The following is a 24359-nucleotide window of genomic DNA, read 5'->3' on the forward strand; positions in this document are numbered from 1 at the left end:
TCACTATATGCCTCCAAACCCCACCAAAGTCAGTTGGGTGGACTTTAAATATATTCTTGACAATAATATTAATGCTACTACTAAAATGACCACTAACAACTTAATTGAAGAAGCCACAGAAAAACTCAATACTAAAATTATAGAAGCTATCAATAAAGCTACTCTAAATGCAGAGAAAAAAGATTACTCACTTCCTCATAATATTAAAGAAGAAATCAAAAATAAAAATAGGCTCAGAAAAATTTGGCAGAGAACTAGAGATCCTAGAGATAACATCAACTATAAACAAGCATATTATAGGGTACAAAAGCTCTGTGCTGATCACAAGGAAGACAGATGGAACAGCTATGTTGAACATCTTTCTCATACTGACCACTCTGTATGGAAACTTGCTAGAAAACTAAGAAATCCTTATAATAAAATTGGTCCCATAGAACACAACAATAAATCTATTCATCATCCTGCTGATATTGCAAATGCCTTTGCTGATACCTTTGAAGAGCAATTTCAAATTAATAATATTCCACACCCTTCTGATGATAATATTGAAGAGCAAGTTAAAAATTTCATTCATTCCAATAGGAGCAAAGCAAATATCCCTACCAGTCCCACTGAAGTTAACCAAATTATTAAATCTCTCAATAGCAAGAAAGCCTGTGGCTATGATAATATTACTAACAATGCAATTAAAAATCTCCCTAAAAAAGCTGTCATATATCTTGTCAATTTATTCAATGCTTGCCTTAGAAATAACTATATACCACAGGCTTGGAAGATTGCAACAATCATTGTTATCAAAAAACCAGGAAAAGAAAATAAATTTACATCCAGCTATAGACCAATTTCTCTTCCCTCCATTTCAAAAATTTTCGAAAAAATCATTCAAAAAAGGTTATATCAGTATGCACAAGTTAATAGTATCATCTCACCTTATCAATTTGGCTTTCGCAAGAAATACTCTACCATTCATCAGGTCTCCCGCATTGTGGAAAAGATTGGTGAAGCCTTCAATAAAAAAGAAACTGTTGCTGCTCTTTTCCTTGATGCGGAAAAGGCTTTTGATAAAGTTTGGCATACTGGATTAATATATAAACTCATTCACTGCAATTTTCCTCCTGAAATCATCAATCTTATTCATAGCTATCTGACTAATAGATTTTTTCAAGTTAAAATCAACACTGAATACTCTACTCGCAGAAAAATTATGGCGGGGGTACCTCAAGGAGGTAATTTGGCTCCCTTCTTCTACTTAATATATGTTAATGACTTCCCTAATCATCCTGGTACAGAAATTGCACAATATGCTGATGATACAGCCATATTTTCTATTTCTATCAACTCCAAACATGCTCAGCATAAGCTTCAACAAGCTGTAAATAATATGCAAAACTGGCTTAAGTAAAAGTATCAACATTATCTTTAAACGAAGTAATAAAAACCCTGTCTGTGAACCTCTGCAAATCAATAATAGTTCTGTTATAAGAGCCAACACTGTCAAGTATCTAGGCATCACTCTTGATGTGAAACTTAATTTCAAAGATCATATCTCTTGTATTTGTGAAAATACTAGAAAAGCTTATTTAAGTGTTTACTCCATCATTAATAATCATTCTAAACTTAGCCTACAAACCAAGCGTATTATCTATCTTCAACTCATTAGACCTGTCATGATGTATGGCTCCCCAGTTTGGGCGGCTGCAGCAAAAAGTAATAGAAAACCACTGCAAGTTTTACAGAATAAAATTATAAGAATCATTACTGGAGCTCCTTGGTTTGTCCGCAATACAGTACTTCACAACGACCTCAAAATTAATACAATAGATGAAGAGATACTCAAAAGTGTTCATAAATTCTATGAAAACCTTGCTACCCATCATTCTGCTATTATACAAAATATTGGAAACTATAATTTTACAATAGACCAACCTTACAAACGACCACGCACCATTCATCATAATGTTCATTGGTAGATTTGTATAAATTGTAAAAATTTTTATTGACTTTTGCTTTAATCATACTGGACTCTTGAACTTAAAGCATTAGTTTTTTCATCTATTTAATCAAGGATTTGTACATTTTTTCAAGATTTCCTATTGGTCCAGGAGGACACACCTATATATTCAAGATTTTTTATCTCTACTTATCTACTATGCATCAGATTTTATAACTTTTAATTATCTCAAGTATTTTACTCCTTATTATTCAACAAAAATGTTACTGCACCTGTATATAGACTTTTATTATTTAAAAAATGCGCAAATTATGCATTCTACAGTTCTTCTTGACTCACCAATCACCATCATGGGATAGGCCACGTGACTCACAATTAAACTGGATGTTTTTTACACTCCGTTCTAGTTCACTCTCTCGCACCTAGATGGTGCCACCTCTGGTACTTTCTGTCATTTCTTACATCAAGTATTTTTACCTTTACTCATATACGCCTTATCTGGATTTACACTCCACCACTCTTAAAGCCTTAAATGGATAGTTAAAATAGATCGAGTAATGCACTTTCATTAGTACGGAGCTTGAATGAAAATGTTATGACCTGACCTGACCTGACCAGTGTTCTGCATGTCAGCGTTATATTAAAAGACCATGCTCTCGTAGAAAATCAGCAGCATATTTTTTTTTTAAATAATCTAAGATGACTGACTCGTAAAACTCTTTTGATAATATCGCACAGATTTAGCGTTTGTAAACTATCTGAACTGCTTTAAAAAATGAAAGGAATAAGTTCTGCTCCGTGTTTTATTCCTTTCGTAACTACTCTAAAGTTATGAAAAAAAAAAAAAAAAAAAAAACTAACGTCATTAGTAGAAAACCGTAATAAAATAACTATAAGAATTAAAACATTTAAGAAAATTAGGTAGATCTCATGCTATACTGTCACCGAAGATATTCTCATACCCCAGGAAGAGGGCAGTTGTGACATCATAATAGAACTATAAAAGTTTTTAAAAAAATTAAAAGTCATAAGATAAAAAATAAACTGCAATCTCATTTCAGTATGCAGATTTTTATTTAATAGGTAATAATATACCTAAAAAAGGTAAGCAGTTACAGGAGACCTATTAATTTAAGAATTAAAAATTACGGAATGGAATTAAAAAGAAGCTTATATTTAAAATTATCTATTAAAAGTAACGAAGCAAGTGGCAGAAAAGGGTTGTTATAATATTAATTCTTTGTAAATTAACGCCACTTACGTAACAAAGAAAATACTTATTCAAGACATACCTGTACATTAGATCACTTGTACACCAAGCTTACAATAAGTAGTTCCTTCAGGAGGCAGTAAGTTTGTTTTAAAGACCAGGACGCGAAATTCAACTGCTGAAAACAGTAAACACTTCTTCGAGATGTTTAATTAAATGCTACAGGAAAGTACATTAAAATATACACTGGCATGTCGTACATCTTATTATATCCTTCTAATACGTGTAGGGTTTTCTTATCTCTGCAAAGAACAGTAACCCCATCTAAAATGTAGATTCAACTAGTGATAGAAGTCTTCAGTTAAGATGTCAGCCATGATAGTGTCTCAGTAACTGCGTACATTGCCTAATCATGGGTAAATGTTGAATCTTGTGGACCAGGAATTTGTATCTTGGACTGCATTCTAGAATAACCGAGAGATAGCGGATTTTTCAAGATAAATATATAGGTTTATATAGTTAATGCATGCAGGCATTGCTATCAGGCCAATCGCGACGGAGAACTACAAGAGCACTGTAGCATACTTCTCAAATGGGAATATAAACTGGCTACCAGTGGCGTAGCTAGGGAGGGGCAAGGAGGGACATCTGTCCCCGGGCGCAGCATCCAGATGGCGCCAAATTGATGCTACGAAATTTTTCAATGAAATGTTTTCCATTCTCGGCGCAATGAAAGGGGCGCGAATTCTTCATTTGCCCCCGGGAGCTGGAATCCAAGCTACGCCACTGTTGGCTACACTAGATGGGAAAAAAAAATGAGCCTGCGGAATTCTATACCAAAACAGCAGCGTAATTTGATACAGCTTTCAAAATGGCAAATAACGCAATTTAGAGAAGCATTGCCCTTGATGCAAGCAACTACATCACCGCAATCGTGGGAATTATTATTGAGAATCTATTGTCAAGAGATATAGATAGAAATATGCCTTGTTATACAGTAGTTAGTGAAGAAGCAAAAAATATTCAGCCTATTGTAACTTCAAATCTTTTTTTTACTCGGAAATGTCCATTCTTAGTAAAAAAAAAAAGTTGAATCAAAATAAGGCTGCTCGACCAGATGGACTGGACAAGCACTATCACAATAAGAAATGTTTCGAATGTTCCCAGACTTTTGCTTCCTCAATCTTTGATGGGAAATGAGACATTTTCCAACCCCCTTAAAGGACGCTGAAGTAGTCGTATTCCTCAAGCAAGGACCATCAGCGACACTGTCCTTCTCCTAAAGACAAAATCTGTCTCTTGCTTTCCTTAGGTAAACTTCTTGAGACTTATCCTAGGAAAACTGTAGCATGATCTCTACAAGGTTGCTAGACTAAATCACCTTTAGTTTGTTTTTAAAGAAGAACTTCAGTGGATCACATGCTGTACAACCTTAAAGCAATTAGAGATAGCAGTCTGGAAAGCGGTAAGTACACAGCGGTAATCTCGCTTGGTGTCAAAGGGACTTTTGACGCTCTTTGGCTGGATATACCCGTCTCATTGGACAGCCTGTGAGTTAATAATGATGTCATTCGAATAAAATCAGCAGCTACATGTCACAGAGAACATTAAAGTCTCCACGGATGAGGTATATTCAAAACAAACGCAGACAAACGCTGCCCCCAAAGATCGTGTCTTGGTCCGACCTTATGGAACGTCGTAATTGATGGAGCGCTTAATCTATTAAATAGTCTCAATCGTATATATACACAAACACATGCAGCGACATCTTGATAACAGTAGGGGCAAGTGCCAGAAGAATAGAGGCCAGGGCAAATCAAGCCTTAGATTGTTTCGCGAACTGGTGCTTACGTTCCAACACGAAAAAAACTGTTGCCATAGTAACTGGAAATCTCCAAACCCTAATCAGGCGTCCAATTTTCAAATTTAAAAAGCACTTATAGATAATAACTTCAATTGGACCAAGAACCACTTCATCAGACCAAGAACATCAGAAGAAACCTGGCAAAGAATATCTATGCGATTTTGTCACAGCATGTTAAATTCGGTTACCAACATAACATCAATTACTTTATTTTTCTGAAATATAATTAACATTTGAGGAAAGTATCACTGCTTGAAAAACATTTTGAGCAATCATTAATTAATAATTTTGAAATGTTTGCTTCAGATTAATTATCACCATAAAAAAAGCAATTCCTTTTCCCACCAACAATGTTATTTTTAGAACAGGTGCTGGTTAAAGAAATAATAGAAAAAAGTAAACACCACAACTCGAATTCTACTCGGTGTTCTTTATGTTTTGTTCACATCTATTTTAATTCTTTCCAAGAGGGATGCATATGGGTTTAAAATAAAGGAAATTTATTCGTTCTATTTTTAAAATTACTGTATTATTCTTAACTCTAATGAAAAGTTTCCCTATCGAAGTGTTTACTGGCATCATTTGTTACCTATTACATTGATATTTATAATAATTTTATTTGATGTTTATGATGAAAAAAGTATTGGAAACCAAAGAAAATGCTTGGAAGAAAATTTTCAACATGGCAGAGAAAAGTGAAAAGCTGATATGATAAGAACACACTTTCTTAAATATTGAGCAATATCAATGAGAATATTGTATACTTCCTATGATAAGTCGATGTGCAGCAGAGATTGTTTGCAACACTGAACAAAAACTGAAAATCCGTGTATAAGCCGAATTTAAAATTTTCCAATAAATTTCCAAAAGTCACATAACTTAGTGCTCTGACTTAACTCGATAATAATTCAGAAGTCAAACAACACAAACCAGCGTTATATTTTAAAATTTTTCACAGGACTAGTTTCGATGGTTTTACCGAACCACCATCCTCAGCTGCAAAACGGAAAATGAACAAGATAGAAAATAATGATCAGATAAGATAAGAAAGCCTGGACAAGAATAAGCGAATGACCAAACACAAAGTAGAATAGAATATGCTAAACTTGAGAACTATATGAATGAAAAAAAAGCATAAAAATATAATTTATGCCACAACTGATTACAATTATTTTATGAGGGGTGACCCCAAAAAAAACTACAAGGCAAATGAAAAAGTATTTATTAACAATAGAAACAAGATACAAATGGGAATCAAGAGAGACATCTGGCCTCCACTTTTCCACATAGTCGCCAAACCTGTTTAGGCATTTGTCAGAACGTTCGACCAACTTGTTTATCTTGTCTTGGTAGTAATTAGGGCCCTGCTCATTGAGCCATTTCTCGGCAGCTGTTTTCACTGCATCGTCTGGGGGGAACCGTGTTCCGGATAAATATCGCTTCAACGCCGGAAAAATGAAATAGTCACTTGGAGCCAAATCGGGGCTGAATGGGGGGGGGTGATTCCAGACCTTCCACTTGAACCTTTGCAGCAATTCCTGAGCCTGGCGAGCTGTATGAGGCCTGGCATTGTCATGCAGAAGAGTGACGCCTTTGCTCAGTAATCCAGGCCGTTTGCGTCGGATGGATTTACGCAATTTCGTTAAGGTGGCACAATAACGAGCGGCCTTAATGGTATGGCCACGCTCCGAATACTCGATTAGGATGACACCAGTCGTATCCCAGAAAACGGTTGCCATCAATTCACCGGCAATGGGTGTGACCTTGAACTTCTTCCTCGTCGGTGATCCAGCGTGTTTCCACTCCATCGTGGCTCTTTTGGATGTGGGAATATAGTGATGAAGCCATGTTTCATGACCGGAAACGATGCGATCAATGAAGTGTTGGCCGTCTGAATGGTATCGCTGAAGAAATGTGAGGCTGCACATCATTCGAGTGGCCTTATGCTCCGCGGACAATGCACGTGAAACCCAGCGGGCACAAACTTTGGAATATCGCAACTCATCGGTTACGATACGCTGAACGTTATCATAACTCAGGTCCAACTCTGAGGCAATCTCACGCACGGTTACTCGTCAATCCCTTTGGATGATTTCTTCAACACGTGCCGTGTTGATATCCGTCCTTGAAGAACTTGGACGGCCGCTCGCTTCCATATTGCGGTTTTCCACATGCTCCCTGCCCGCTTGATAAGAACGACACCATTTCGCTACCTGTTGTCTACTCATTGCTTTGTCCCCGTATACCTCAACGATTTGTCTGTGAATTTCGGATGCGGCCACATTCTTGACCCATAAGAATCGAATTACGGCTCCCCCTCTATGCGAGACCACTTTTCTAGACGTCGTGCCATTACTGTCGCTCTTAAGTGTCTGCGTACTGACGCTAATTACTCGTAGAACCGCTGTAGGACAACTAGCGCCATCTGTCAACCACCCTGGGTGGAAATATTCGCTCCACAATTATTACGTTTCAAATGCTTCTGCTTGTAAACTTTTTTGGGTCAACCTACGTACAACTTGCAATAGTCGCAAATATAGTTTACTGTTTTATCCTCTTCAGAGCAATCTCTGTGGCTCCACTTAAAATATGATCTTCTTCTGAATCATAATTCGTTGATTTTTCAGAGCTTTCAGCAAAAGATGAAAATGTCAACGATTTCATTAACAAAATCGTCAGGTAAATCGTCCATTTCCTCATCGTCACATGTCATGTTTTCATCAGCGCTTTCTTATTTGTACTTACCAGGTCTTTCCTTCTTCGACTATTTTTTCCTTTTTATGATTTAGATTTTAGTTTGACTTTTCATGTTTCTTCAAACAAGTGCTTTTGAATTTCTATTTTCTCCAGTTCAAAAATGCTTTTAATAAAAATAAAGTTAATTACTTCCCATAGAGGACGTAATGATGCTCACATGGAAGGTAATGCCCCCATCTGAGAGTCATTATCCGCTTGTGTCACTTTGGAATTCGAGCTTTCTAATTTAGCCTTCAGTGAATCGAACGTAATAAGTTTGATTGCATTAAGCAAAAGGCAGTGATAAGGATCATAACTATACAAAGTTCATATCTTTAATAATAATTGAAATTGATTTACCTAGAGAATGATATAAGTAATTCTTTTAGACAAAAATACACTATAAGTTGTTCACAAGCATAGACCACGTGCTTTGGCTTTGTCTGTCTCCGTTGTCATACACATTGAGGGTGCTTTCTGTTGATCAGCAGCATTTTCCAATTCAGTTTAGTTTTTCTCATTGTGTTACAACTGATCTGAGAGTAATTACCCCTATTACTATGTGTCTGTTTCCCAAATTATTTTTACCTAGCAAACTTATGTGATACATTGCAACACAAGCAATTCAGTATTTCTCCCGTTCTTGGAAACAATGAGCAAATGCCGCTTTGGCTTACTGTCGTAGACTGGTTGTCTCATCGTTTTAATGTTTCGAACTACTTAAATTGTCTGAAGACATTCATTTTGTAGGATTATATTGATAAGAAAGGTCACCGGAGTCACAGAGTGAGAAATCCGGTAAATAAGGTATGTTATATTTTTGAACAGAGAGACTCAAGCTTCTTTTCTGAAATTGAGACATGGCGCCGAATAATCGGAAAATGTTTTAACGCCGTTTTCATTACAAGTATGAATTATGCTGCCCAAGGGATGCCAATTCACACGTGCCTTCTACAGGAAGTACTTTAATATTCCTTAACAGCTAGTTTTGAGTATTGTAGGTTACACGTATGTGGCATGACGTTTTCTCGAACATGTGACATACATAAGTACATATATACTGTTACGAGATTTGTACGTATGTAAAAAATTTTAGTGAAATTATATGTAAAACTGTAGATTTTTTTCTTTTCTAATATAACATGAAAATCTAAAGAGAGTTTTGTAACATATCATGAAAATCTGAAGAATTTAAATAATTTTAGTGAAATTATATGTAAAATTGTAGTTTTGTTTTCCTTTTGCAAGATAACATGAAAATCTAAAGAGGCATCTCTTTAGACGAATAATCTTTGGCGAGAAATCGTCAAACGTCGCCAAACCTCGCGACCATTTGGGAATATTTCGGCCTGGTCCCTGTATAACTAATTGACAGTGTAATTGATTCCTGTACGTAACTGAAACCACATTTAGCCCTTATATGTAACTTTAACCATATATGCCTTCCGGTAATTTCGAGATATAGAAGATCCTAGAAATTTCTCGGCGGCCGGAGGAAACTGATACGCAGTCGCATGGACCTCCGACCTAAGGTTCTACACCAATCAGAGTTATATGTCCATGCGACGGAAAAGAATCTACCATTCACCGCCAGCGGCATTCACTGAATCAATGATAGTAATATTACAATGCTAAATTGACAATGTCATCTATACAATAATTGTTACATAATAATCCGTATGAAAAATAAATATACGATCAATTAATAATTACATTGTCATGGATAGGATCTATATTGTGGAGAGTGGAACTTATATATTAACCAGTTTTTAAACCTATGTCTTCTTCAATACGTCATAACTTCATGTTCTTATCAGTTACACACCTAATGGCCGGAGGAAAAAGACCAGAAGACAGCACCAGTTTTTAGTTATTTAGTTCAGTGTGAGTTCGGAGTAGTGAGATATCTCCGGGTGAGCTTCGCTCTTTAAGTGCGCTTTGCATTCCGTTGTGTTTAGTGTACTTAGTAATTTGAAGTGCAACTACTGATTGTGCTCTGTGATACTGTGAAGAGTTGTATGAGTATTTTTGCTGAAAGTTCCAGAATTGCGAAGTGTTCCTTTTGATAAAATAAATTTTATCAAGCTATCATCAGTTCTGTGTGCATTCAATCGATTACGAAGCCATGTGCACGCAACAATATATAAGTACAACAATAAAAGGTTGTTGCTAGAATTCGAATGACTATGAAGTTAAAGAACCTGTAATGTTTTTCCTTAGTATGCTCAGTTAAAATGATGAGAAGAAACGTTTACAGATGCATAACTCCTAAGACGGCTTTTAGAACGTAGAAAGTATTAAGAGTTTAAAATGTATGAGAAACTGCCTATAGAAAGTTATTAAATACTTGTGCTCAAATAATTCCATTGATACAGAAATAATATAAAATAAAATTAGGCATCACAAAAGCTTGGACCCCCAGGCGTTTATTCCCACCACTAGTTATTACTTAGCAGGTCTGTTAAATGATTTTGGGAAGAAATGAAACTTGTGCCCATTCCTAAGGCTGAGATTTATTTAACTTGGACGAAGTTCAAATTATTGCTTATTATCCAACGATTTTGATGGACACATTTTTGATCGAGGCTTAGTAAGAAGTGAACTTAGATTTTATGTAAGAACAATGATGTTTGGAGTAACTGGTGATAATTAGCCAAATTTAGGGATAGCAACCTGAAGGGAGATATTCAAAGAAAGCTAGAGTTAGTATACATATATCCGAATTTGGAAGAATGTCGTTTAAGATAAGAATTCTATTATTTTTTTAAAATGTAACTCGAGAATCAACAGATTATATTCATAAATAACAAAAAGACAAACCATTTCATAATAGAATACATAATATAATGTGTAACACGAAAATTACTAATCTACTCTTTTTCTTACTACTAATATACAACTACCTAAACTATTCGTGCTCTAAAATACATAGATATTAAAGAAACTAAGCATTGCATAACTTTGCAGGTGTACTAGATATTAAAGATGCTAAAGCGTGTTACCAGATATCTGTAATTTATTCTTGGTTTGCTTTTTAAGTAATGTCTATCATTTCATTAGTCTCATAAAACACGATTCAATGAACTCTCATTTGATGACTAATTTTCGTAAATAACACCACTGAAAGTGTCTAATATTTTTAAGAATATAAATGAAAACCAGTAAATTGATGATTCAAATATTATACTTTGAGACGACCACTTCCTGCCCAACCGAGACAATCAAATTTGTAAAGTAACCCATGTCTAATTTCAAACTAGAGTATGAAAGAGAGTACAAATTCTTATTACAAGACCAAAATTATCTATTTGAAATCAACTCTTTGGACTCTTTTTCAGCGCAGGTTAATTTGTCACACAAATTTGATTCGACCTAAACGTAGCTCATCTCTTTCCTATCCGTTTACGTTAATATTTCATTCCCTGTGTATGGCATGGTTATGTTTTTTAAATGACAGTTCATAAGGCTCCCATGCCGATAGTCATTTTTCTGAGAAGATAAAAATCATCTGGAACCGCGAGTGTCGTCTTAGAGAGGATTATTATGTTAATTACATTTATGCACTAGAGAGATACTACGAATAAAGCTAAATGTTTTCGTAATGAATAAAAACATTATTTAGGTTATACAAAGACGAGGAGACTTCAAGAGGCCAAAGGATTACTTTTATAAAGATTGGAAAAATTACAAAAATGGATTTGGTGATATCGATCGAGATTTCTGGCTGGGTAAGTTTACGAAAATTTCAAGATTTTGGTCTCTTTTATGTCTTGAAATTTACATATTTTTATTCGTAATTAATTTATGTCTGCAGAGCTTTTATGCTTCTCTAACTAGATCAACTCTCTCAGAGGTAAAAAGTATATGAGCCTCTATACCCATGAAAACACTGAAAAATACAAGTACTGCATTGAGACGGTATTATCTTATGTATCAACATCGGATTGAGTAAATGAATTCATAGACTCACTTCTGAGAAACCGCTTATAAAATTCCATCAAGCTTTAAAGGAGATCGTAAGAGTCATTACGTTATTTTGAAGCAGCAGACGTGAAAAATATGCCATACCCTTGCCGAGACTCGAACCTGGACCTCTCGAATACTCACCGAGTGTGCTATCACAAAGGCATGCAGAAAGGAGGGAGAAAATACCTTACATACTTCTCCTTTTTAACTGGTAACTGAGGATTAGGGGACCCAATCGTCAAATCCTGGTGGTGAAGAATCATTATCTACCACCTTTTTAGTTCGTCCCTGTAAAGACATTAGGTTATTTTAAGCAGGAGATGTGAAAAATAAGTAATGCCCTCGCCAGGACTCGAATCTGGACCTGTAGAATACGCACCGAGTGTGCTAACCGTTACACCAAGAGGGTATGTTGGAAGGAGAGAAAAATACGTTATAAGATGACTACGCAAGCGAAGCTTCCATTTCAAGAGTTTGAATAAAAATCACTTGAAATAATGCAGAAAATGGATGCGAAAGCATCAGTTTTGATTACCGCAATATTCTCTTGTACTGTGGAATTCTTAATTTTCAATTTTTCCCTTCCTCGTGACATATAAGACTTTGATTGGTGTTACGTTACTTCATCGACGAAATTAATGTGAAAGTCTCCATCTTGAAGCTCTATTTAACGGGAAAGCCAATGTAGCTGAATGTGCATATTTAACGGGAAAGCCAATATAGTGATACGTCTTTCAGTCATCTTTTTTTTGCACTCAGCCTATGAATTTTGTTACAGATGTTACAGATGCCCCGTTTACCCTTTTTATGCCCAGGAAGATTCCCAAACTAGGAATTACTTTTCAGAGTTTGTTAGCACAATGTGCCAAAATGAGCTTACTTCGTTTAGTGTATTATTGCCTGGCCCAGTTAAGGTTTTATTACCCGCTCAGTGCAGCGCGTGACGAATATTAAAAAAAAAAGCTAAGCCGGAAAATTGAAAATACAAGAGCGCGTGCATTAAACATTTAATAAATATCTCTTTTTGATTTCGAGAATGTACTAGAAAATTCTCGCGCGTGATTTTAAAATCTTATAAAAGGAGGAAAACCTCTCAGTTCGTTGTAGTTTATCACGGCAATTAGGCCATTGATGACTTATGCGTCTCCGGTCATGTGCACGGCTACCAAGGAGGATATAAAAAGACTTCAAATCATGCAAAACAAAGTCTTAAGGCTTATCACCCATGCTCACTTTTTTGTGAGCAATGCTACACTGCACTGTGAGTAGATAGAAAATGACAGTTCTACATCAGGAGGAGCTGAGGGCGTGGTCAATGACGTCACACAGAGGGCGGGGCCAAAGGCAACGTCATCACACTAGAAAGCGTGGTTTCGAGTGGAGTTGAGTTGTTTTTAGATTGCTGATTGAGTTGTAGACCTCCTGCTTTTCATTTAAAGTTAGTTTTTTTAAATTGGCAACGGGGATTTTTTGAGATATATGCTCATGGCGTCCTCTAGGGACGAAAAAAGAAAATAATCTATTTTAGAAGTTTTTTTTTTTTTTTTTTTAGTTCTATTATTCAAAATATAGGATTGAACCCTGAAACAAAATATCTGCTTTTCTGGAAAGAAATAACTGTTAAAAATATTGGAAAGAATAACATAATACTCATTAAAATTTCACACACACACACACACACACACATGGGCTTTTATCGAAAGCCTCAGCTTTCTGATACCTGAGGGTCTCTCTTCACAGTTTCACAGTTATGGGGTTTTTTTTTTTTTTTTTTTTTTTGAATACCCAGGTGCCAGCCCCTTCCCATAACTCCACTGTGAAGTCATTGACCGCATTAGAAATAATCCATTTTGTTTTCCATTAAACATTATTTATATTGATATGCCCATAGGCTAAGGAGTGTACTCCATCCTTTAAAATATATCTTTTATCATCAAAAGCTGAAAGTGCGATTTTATTTATAGCCATGGTAAAAAGATGATGGTTCTTACTCTGAATATTATATTGTAATTCTCTGGTGAAGATAGATTTCTGTAAACAATCTCTATAATTTTTATGTTTAAGTTTCCTTTTAATAATACTTCGTTTAACTCTTTTCGCGGTTTTCTTCTGACTTTCATCCAACAGTAAAGACTACATTTTCGCCCTCAGTCCTATAAACTCCAATATTGGTTCGGAATTCATTTAATCTTTGAAGCATCCAATTTTCTTTTTATTATTGATATTGTATAAAGCATGAGTCTTCGGATAATCTGACATATCGTATAGATGCGTATGAAAACTCATATCTTGATACACGTCTTCTGTTAAAATTTCGTACGTGAGAGAGTCTGTGTCAGTAAAAAGTAGCTTGGCTCTTTCTCCATATTGTTTCTTGATATGATTGTAATGAAAATTGTACATATGATATTTACTAAGTTCTAGTATGACAAATCCTACATATATGGGCCTGTTTAAACTAACACAGTTTTTCAACCTTTGTACTCCAACCAAATTATTATCAAAAATTCTGAAATTATGAAAGATTGGTGCAGCTACCAATTTTTTCGCTCTTTTTTCTGTATTGACTAATTGGACATCAACATGTTTCCTCATGTTTTCCATAGTTTTACCGTACACACTATTGTTCATTAGTTTAAAAAAATCTTTCTCATATCCTGTCTGTGCATTTTTACGTTGATCTGTATTAAACTGTATATAAGGTTGTAACCAAGCTTTTTGTTTAAATTTTATAATTTTGTGAACATGCATTAATTTCATACCTAAAGAGAGATATAACTGTAAATTTTTATGATAGATGACATAATTAAATTTAGGATTTAAATTAGGAACTAATTTAGTATTCGGGATAAATTTATTATTTTTCAGTATACTGACTGCATAAGGTGAAAGATGATTAGCTATTATTTTCATTTTTTCTGGAGCTAAGGGATAATCGTTATGAGCATTATGAAGTTCTTTGGGATATTCGAGGTCTACTTCCAAGATTTATCCATCCAAACTGTCTTCTGATAAACTCAAAATCTTTTCTATGACATTCTTATCAGGTTCAACCCACTCAAAACTTCCATAGGGTAAGGGTTGACTCATAGCCCACCCGTAGAGATTGTTTGCATCAAGGTATAAGATATATTTACTTTCTTTAGTTGAATCAAAATTTTTCAGATATTTATTATTTGCTACAGACTTACGCTGGGTAATCATGGACACACCTCCACGAATGCCCTGCTCTATAAATATATGCATATTAACATCCGTTAATAATTCCAAAGCTTGATCAGTCATTTTTAAGCAGGCTTGCCAAGCTAATCCAGGTGCAGTCATCAAATGCGCACAATCTAAACTATAGTAAGTTTTACAAAGCTGTCTAAAATTTTCAAACACATCTGCTAATTGTAAAACATCACTTTTTACGTATAAATCATGATATTCACCTAAATTTTGAATATGAAAAGCTTGCCAAACAGTTTGAGCATGAATGTAATCATCCGAAGATATACTTTCACCAGTTAAAGTACTTCGAAAGTTCTCTATGGATGGTAACTGAGTATCTTTAAATTTATCAAAAGAGTTGATGTATTCATATGGATATATTCCCTTCCGTAATAATAATTTTATGTTTTGATCATTGGGAAAATTTTCTTTTAAAATCCTAAATTTTTCTTCAGGAAAGTTAGATACAAGTTTTTCCAAAGACGCGTTCATAAACTGTAAACTATCAATAAAAATTAAAGATATTCTTAGATTATTCCATTTTCTTTTAATACTGAAAGAAATATATTTTTCCATATTATTAGGTATAACATGAAACTCCCTGTTTTCAATTTTACCAATGCCTTGCATGATTAAATGTGCATCACAGTGTTTTAAATTGTGAAATACGACAGGAATTTTCTTTTGAAGTTTAAATTTCAAATTGCACTTATTGTGCAGAGCTCCTCTATACTTTCCCGTAAGATGATCGTGATCTTTTACACGATCATTATTCAAATTTTTTTTTTTTTGCATAAGTAGCAATGAGTTGCATTTTTAAAATTTTGTTCATCTTGAGATGTCATGGAAAGAGGTACAATACTATATAATTTTTCGGCTATTTCCTCTTCTTCACGTAATATATTTTGTATAAAATGGTCTACTGCATTTGGACCTCTGTATACTGTTACAGGTTTAACGCTTTTCCCATCAGGTCCTACAATTATGTAAGCATATTCGCAAGCTTTATGATGATGTATTTTTTCTGTAAAAGACGCAGTAGCTACATCAGGTGTACAAGTCTCTATGTTTTCAATTAAAGCTTCAAAATCAGCATAAATAATGTACGGAATAGACTCTTCATATTGATAATTGGTATATTCTAATATTTTTTCTTTTTCTGAGGGCATTTTAATTCTCTGTATGTTTTGATGTTGACAATATTTTGTATGTTCTTCTAACAGGTTTTCACGGGTGAATCTATGCAAACACCTCATGCAATAGAACATATTTCCATCATGTTTTGTAAGGTTACCTAATAACCGGGACATATTTCTTATTAAGCAATAATGTTGAGTAGTGTCATCACTGATTAAAAGTAAATTAATACAATCAGTTTCTTTTCTGTTTGAAATGTAGAGAGGAAAGACTTCTTTTTCTTCATATCCAAATACATTTATTCTAAGATTATTTAGTTTTTCAATAGATGGTATTTTTGTAATAGGAACAGGGCATTCAATATTTCCTAATTTTATTTCATGTTCATAGGGTTTATAATGATTTACTCGGTTTGCATTATTTTCTCTTGAAAAGGCATATTAATGTGCAAGTAAGCACCACACTAAACATTTTTTATCATCATTTTGAATGTTTAAAATAGCTTTTTTCATGGCAAGTTCTTTGGGAAGAGGTATATAACTACTAGCGGCTAAGGGATGATATCGAGCTGTGCAGAGTTCTAATTTTTCAATTTTATCTAATGTCCATCCCGAGCCATTTTGTAAAAATTCTTCAAATGATTTTTTTATCTTGTTATAGGCCTCATTCAATTGTTCTTCAACATTCTCTATTGTTAAACTTGTGAGGCAGGTAGATCTAAAATGTGGTTTAATAACCTCTTCCTCCCCATCATGTCCTATTCTAGAGAACTGTGCTGTTACTATAATGTACCATTTTAAAGCCTTTTTCTCATTGATTTCTTCCTCGAGTTTCGACATAATATTTAATTTGATATTATTTAAAAATATTTCTAGATCTTGATTAATTTCTTTGGTGGCGATAATTGTAAAAGAACTGAAGACATTTAAGGCCGACGCTGCATGCTTCATTCGCTTGTTTAATGGATGGGGATTATTACTTTTCCTTTTAATACTTTGAACAGTACCATGTTGAGTACGGTCATGTTTCATTAGATCATGTTTTCTGCTAAACACGTCGTTGCATTTTTTACATGAAAAGGTATTTTTTTTAACATGAATATTTTGTATGTGTCTTCGTAAATTATCTGCTCTCGTAAACTGAGCCTGACATTCTTCACAGTGAAAGATTTTTTCCTCATGTGTTTTCGAATGACGAACTAAATTACTCTTTTTACTAAAACTTTGACCACATATGTCGCAAACCTGTGAAAGATAGAAAAGCGGCTTTCAATATAATGCTTTCCTCATTATAAAATTACTCATTTTTAATTATCCCTCACTAAAAAAAATTAATTACATAATTCATTTTAGAAATCATTTAGTATTAACTCTTACGTTTAAAGAATTTTAGTTTAGTTTAAAAATCTCTCTCTCACTGCTTTTTTTTTCCTAATAATCACACATTATACAACAACGACTGAAGGGAAAGAGAACCATTGAATAAATAACTATATCTGCAAGTCACTATTAAAAAGAAAAAAAAAGTTACCTCTCTTGTACTTCGTTGAGGTTCCGTTCTTTCAGAAGTTAGAGAGTTGAATTCCTCCTCCTGAATTCCAAAGTCGATAAACTAAGAAAAAAAAAAGAGAGAAAAAACTGTGTTAATAAAAAATATTTTTTTAGAATATTCAAAAATGATGACTGCTGTTTATCAGTATTTTATACTTCATTCATTATCTTATAATAAATATACTTTTAAAATAAAGATTCAAAATAAAAGCATCTTCTCTCATGAAAAATAGTTCATTCATGCATTAAAAATATCATGCAACGATATACAAACTCGACTGATTTCCTTCAGACTCTTACAAATGCTTTAAAAAACTTTTTTTTGAACTCTAAACTATGTAAAAAGCAAGCTATTTAATTCAAATCATACTCGAAGCAAACATATAAATCATGCATTAAAAAAATAGATTGATTATAATCCGTTTTAAAAAGTTCATCTAGTCTGAAAAAAAATAATAATTAAAATAATATATAACAGTTCCAATACTTACATTGGAAGAAACAGATTGCTGATCCTGTTCGAAAGCCATCGCAAAAAAATATTAATAAAAATATTAAAAATATTAAAAAAAATAAGCTCTGTGAATCAAATCAGGAAGACTTGCTCTTTTCAAGGTTGAGAAGAGAACTGACTTCTTCCATTTCTGAAACACCTTTTATAGGGATTAAAGAATGTTCTGGAAACATTTCAGATTTGTATAATCTGAACCAGGACAACAACAACATTATGATAACCCTTTCTTTCGAATACGATTTCAACTTCCATTAACCCTTATCATGATAACGTGAAGTCTACAACGCTTATAAAGGATCTTCCTTCACTTATGTATGTATTGTCAAACTTGGAATAGCAACAACAACCTTAAGATAATACATTCTTTCACATATGATTATCAGAGTTTTAGAAATTTTCCATTGCTCTATCATGATAAGTGGATGATGCTTTTAAGATTACCCTTATGCATATATGTATAAGTAATGTCAAACTTAAGAATAACAACTCTTTCAAATAAGTTTTCAGTGATTATCAGAGTTTTCCATTAACCTATCTTACCATGATAACACAATAATATAATGACGCCTTATAGACTGTCCTTCCCAAACAAGACAAGACAAGAATGTATTACGATAACTGTTGATGAATTATATTGGTGAAGATATATTTTTATGTATTAATTTTAAAAATATAAGAGATTCTTTAAGGCAGAAAAAATTGTTCATTTATTTTGTGATAGGTTTTTTGAATCGAAATGTTATGAAGATTATAAAAATGCATTAATATAAGTACAGCTATTCTATTTAAATTTCTGTGTTTGGTTGATGTTATGACTATTTTTTTCCTTATGTTTTTAATAGAAATATATTGAAATTTTAGTTTTAATTTTAAAGCAAACGTGTATATCAAATGTTAGTAAATGGATATTAACTAATGAAAGAAAATTCCAAGTATATTTTATGTATAATACAGAAATTTATTCTTTGAAAATAAATGTATTGAAAGGTAAAAGCTTCTTGGTGAAATGAATGTTTTTCATAACATTTGAAAACGATGTAAAACAAATATTGATTGTAGAGAGAAGAAAGAGTCTGTATGTAAAAATAATAATTTTATTCATTTAATAAGGTTCCCATTTTCGTGGAGAACGTATATGTTTTACAGATTTAACATGCAATATTTTTTTTTCATATTAACATCATGATTCTGTAAATTTTCATTTTTGATATAGTCCATTGGCATGTTGATTTCAGTCAAGGCTTTTAAAAATTCGTTTTTAGCAGGAATATTAATCTTTTTCTTTTTGGTTGTAAAAAGGATATTGAATAAGTCTATAATATTTGAATGCTTAATTTTTTCCTTATGATAAAGTACCTCGCCTTTATCATTCCACTTAAGAATATCAGGATGTCGCTTTAAAATAGCTAATGCATTTTGTGCTTTTCTTCTCATTCGTAAAGGTACACTGTCTAAGATAACAGTAGAATAATCAGTTACAGTCATCTGTTTGTCGCCGTCTGTCACAGATGAGGGGACTTCTTCTTCCTCTTTCACTTTCTTCATCTCAGCTGAATCGTCTAAAGAATTTTGTGAGTCGTCTTTAGGAGGTTTAAAGGGTGAATTGTATTCCTTTAAGTTCAATTTCTTTTGCAAAAGTTCATAATAACGCACTAATTTCTCACGATCGTCAACTGAACTGTTTAAAATATGCATCATGGCTTTATCCAATTCACTTAACTGTTTATCAGAAATGGTTAGGAATCAAAACGTTTAGAAAACCTCCTTTTTGTAAAATTAATTTTCGTTTCTTCACAAGAGAAATCTTACGATTTCCTAATTTTCGTAAAGTTGTTTTATGCTTACAGAGAGACTTCTTTTGTTGCTCCGACAATGGAACGTTTCCTTTGAGTATGTTTAAACTACATTCGCATATAGCTTTTATGCAATTGATATTAATTTTCTTTAATAGCTGTTTCCGTAACTTTAACGGACAAATGTTTAACAGCTGTAACTGTCTTAGCTGTTTCTTGACCAGCGTTATTTTATAAAATGATGATGCATTTTATAAAGCTGTTGTTTTTATTATTTTTTAATAATGTTTCATTTGATAAACATACTGTACTTGGTTAGGTAAAATTTGGGTGCGTAAACGTAATTCTTCCGGAGTTTCACTGCGCAGATCAATGAATAAATAAGAAAAAGGTTTCTTGGTTGCATCTTCATATACTTCTTGAAAAAACTTTAAATGACGCGGAAAGAGCTGTTTTCTAAATGTACGATTTGACTGACATCTCTTCTGTTTTTACACAAAATCAAATAGTGTGCATTTAAAGTCACTTCACGCATTTCTTTTCCCTTGTGAAAAAAGTTTTGTGTGATAAAAATAATGCTTAAATTTAAATGATGACTTCCTTTTGTAAATAAGTTAGTCAGACGTTTATCATTCCCGCATTCGCTCATCAAATCGTCTATGATGAATAATGTGTTGGAACCTAAATATTCTTGATATTTAATTGGTAAACCTTCGACAAAAGTAACATTCGGTATATCATTATACAGAGGTTGGTAAATTCCATAACACCATACTACTTTATCGGGAATCGTTGAAAACATTTCCTCTTTATACTTCAACAGTTCTCGTACAAAATAGGTTTTCCCACATCCAGTGGGTCCCGAAATCACCATTGTGAAAGGATGTTGTAGCTTTGGAAATTCCATATTAAATGAGACAAGACACATAATGTATAAAGTTTAAATGTATTTATTGATAGAAAGAAGATCTTACATGAAATTTCTTGATTACAAAATTATATACTTTAATATCATTAGATATATGTTGAGGTATGAAAGATAACAATATATCATTGAGAGATTGTCCACGACATTTACAATGTAAATAGTATATGCAATATTGACCACATACTGCTGTTACATTAGTTTGGAGAGTCATCGAATTAAAGTCCATCTGTGGAAATCGTTCTGCATACTTGGTTATCGGTCCAGGAAAATAGGATGGGTCATGTCCATAGGAATCGAAAAATTCTAAATGCTGTGGAGATGAAATGTAAAAGGCTAACCAGTGACTACCGGATTCAGATGCACGATCTACATTAGCTATAAAGCAACTTGGATATTTCTTGATCTCAACAGGGAGTCGATCACTTGCAAAAACTCCCAGAAATGCTTTTCGTGTCTTTGCATTCTGAGAGAGTGCTCTGTTTATTTCAAGGCTGTCCATTGCTTAATTGGCAAAATCGCATAGTACATGACGAGATTTGGTTATTTCAATCACGTTTTGAAATTCTGCATAGACTAGCACCGAGTGAGTCACAGAGAGAGCTTTAGCAAATTTAATTTCTACTCGCAAATTGCCTTGATGCTGTAAGTTAAAATGAGATCCATCACACATATCTGGAGTTAAATCGAAAGCATATAACACATGTCCTTTCACAAATTCTTCTCGAGATAAATAGATGCCTTTGTCGCGATTAAATCCAGAAAATAAACTGTGGTAAGCACGCACATAATGATTAGATTCGAAATCAAGGTCCATTGGTTTACATGGAACGGGTTGTCCATCTACATAAATCGATATAAAGTTGACATGATGATGGGCAAACAGAAAAGGATTCATTGCAGCATTTTCTACACAAGTAATAATGACTCGCTTGGGCATCAATTCTAAAAATACATTATCTTGCATAAAAGACCAACTTCCCTTAGATACTGAATATGTTTTGCATAATACTCGATCTATAGGGTATTTAGCAGAACTTTTTTCCAACGCTTTTACATGTCCGAGAGAGACTCCAGGGTTTACTTTTACTTTTCTGATAAACAAAGAAGCATGATCCAAGATCACTTTATAATCGGCATCTTTCTCAGTAGAAACTAGACAGAAAGCAGATTTACTACGCACCATTTTAATTTTCACATCAACTAAATTTAACATGAGTCGATTTTGTTGAAAAATGTCACAATGTAATTGTCCTATCAAATCCACACTTTGACTGTTTTTTATAAGTTCACCGCGAGCTTTTAGTCTAGCATCCGCATCTTGAGCTAAGACATCTATTTTATTAGGTGAAGTTGGATTGGAAAAATCCTTCGCAGGTGAGTAAACTTTTCTTTGGATCTTCCCCATAATTCAATAATGTTTCGATGAAGGCTCTATAAGGATAGGTATTTGTCGCAGATGAAATGTTTCTTTCATTTAAACTTACATCTACTTGCGAAAAGAGAGAATGTAAAAATAAATTTACAGGGGCAACCGGTTCTTTGTCTGTTAAACTGGATCCGTCTGCCTTAACTACTTTAACTTTCACGTGTATGTAAGAAGCAGCTAGATCAATATAGTCTTCACCACTGCCAGAAATATTAAATTCGATAGGTCCTCCATCTCGTATATTTGCGAGAGGGTGATATTCCACAAACTGTCCTTTTTCTATAGCTGTTTGCGTAGGAGGAATGGTAAATAAATCTAATTCAGATTTGACGCAAACGGGAGAGTCTCGATGAATATACGAAGTCATACTTTTTTTTTTTTAAGAGAAAATATCCTGTGCTTTCACCTTCTTTGATCGGTGAGAAATGGTACGCTTTTTCCTACGTTTCTGCTTTTTATTCACTCGTCCAGAACCAATCATGTTCTTCACTTTAGTAGCAGCTTTATCCGTTAATATATTTCCGGCTTCTTTCAGTGGACGCTTAGCAGCCTCTTTTACATCTTGTCATTGTGATACATCATTTAACAAATCCAGTCCACTATGCCATACTTGTTTTCCAATTGCTTTGGCTCCTGATTTAATAAGAGGTACGGCAGCGCGAAAGAAGGATCTGAATAGACCCCCTAATCCGTATCCTCTCTGATAAAGATTACCTTGATAATAATTCAATCCATGTCCTGTTTGTTGTACATAATAATCTTCAAAAGATTTTTGACAACACTGATAAGGTACATACATTATGACAAGTATTTTTGACGGAAATGAAGTTTCACGTATGACCTTCCTCGTTCAAATGGCGTAAATGCTCCCATATGCGTTCTTATATCGATTTCCAAAGTGTCTATCATTTTCCGATTCACAGGTAAATAATGAGGTCTATCAAATAGTGCACTGACCACTTCTCCATCGCTACCAGTTACTCTTACAATTCGAAGAAGAGGAGCTAAAACATCTCCTACGATTTGAGGTTCTACAATATCCGTATATATCATTAATACACGATAATGTGCACAGGGGTCGGCTGCAAAAGGACTTTCTACAACAGTTTCGGAACTATCATCTGTAGATGTAATTTCCATAGGTTCAAAACCTAACATTTGTGCTAACCCATCATGTAAAATCACTTTAGCGTTATTTTTCACTTTGATTTTCACTCGTTTTGTTACTGGGTTATAATTAAAAATTATTTTGTTTTGATGTTCTTTAATATAAATAGCTTTTAAAATATCAGGTACTGTTTCATAACATCCTGGAGGTAATTTACGACCTAACATTTCACCATCTTTCTCTAAAACAAATCCAATTAAGTTATTGTCTGCATTCACATTGTGCCATGTGTGCGGATATAGCAATTCAACCAAACCAACTTCCCACATACCTTTTAATTCAATGGGAACAGGTAAACGTGTTATAAAATGTGAAATTTTATTTTCGGGGAAATAATTCATAGAGCTATCGCTCGGAAGTGTTACGTAGAAACTCATTTTCACAAATGATTCGGATACAGTATTTTCTCACACTTTATATCGACAGTAAATTAGAAGCTGGAATCCATTGATTGAATTTGTCGGGATAACCGCGATATTTTACAAAGTATTCTGTCTGATTTTTATGTATACGTTTCTTTAAAATTTTTTCAATGCGATATTCCTCTTTCAGTCTCACTTTCTGCAACTCTTGTGCATAAAACGTTCATTTTACTGAGTCTCCAAGTAAATCTTTAATTCTATACACAGCTGGATGTCTTTTAACACACTCTGTCACCACAAATAGTTCTTCTGTCCGATTGGTTTCATAGCCTTTTTCGAAAGTAAGCTTTAGTTTGGAAACACGTACCACATCTCCTACAGCGAATATACATTTAGAAACATTAGAAGGATGATCTTTATACAAGGTAAACCATACGTCACTCTCATTTTCTGAATTGACTTCTATGGGAGCTCGCATTATACTTGAATGAAAAGTAGCATTATAACTTTCTATTAATTTGTCCAAGACATCTACATATTT

The 24359-nt window shown here is 33.8% G+C and overlaps 1 protein-coding gene across 1 annotated transcript; it reads right to left on the reverse strand.

The window, feature by feature from the left end:
* Window positions 1-21364: 21364 nt before the first annotated feature.
* LOC118189591 (uncharacterized protein F54H12.2-like) lies at window positions 21365-22045 on the reverse strand. The gene has a single exon (XM_035360219.2). The coding sequence runs from the start codon at window positions 22043-22045 to the stop codon at window positions 21365-21367; it is 681 nt and encodes a 226-aa protein (XP_035216110.2).
* Window positions 22046-24359: the final 2314 nt, after the last annotated feature.

Source organism: Stegodyphus dumicola, chromosome 10 (assembly GCF_044657685.1).
Source record: "Stegodyphus dumicola isolate Sdum_Otavi_A_Nest chromosome 10, ASM4465768v1".
NCBI classification, from domain to species: domain Eukaryota; kingdom Metazoa; phylum Arthropoda; class Arachnida; order Araneae; family Eresidae; genus Stegodyphus; species Stegodyphus dumicola.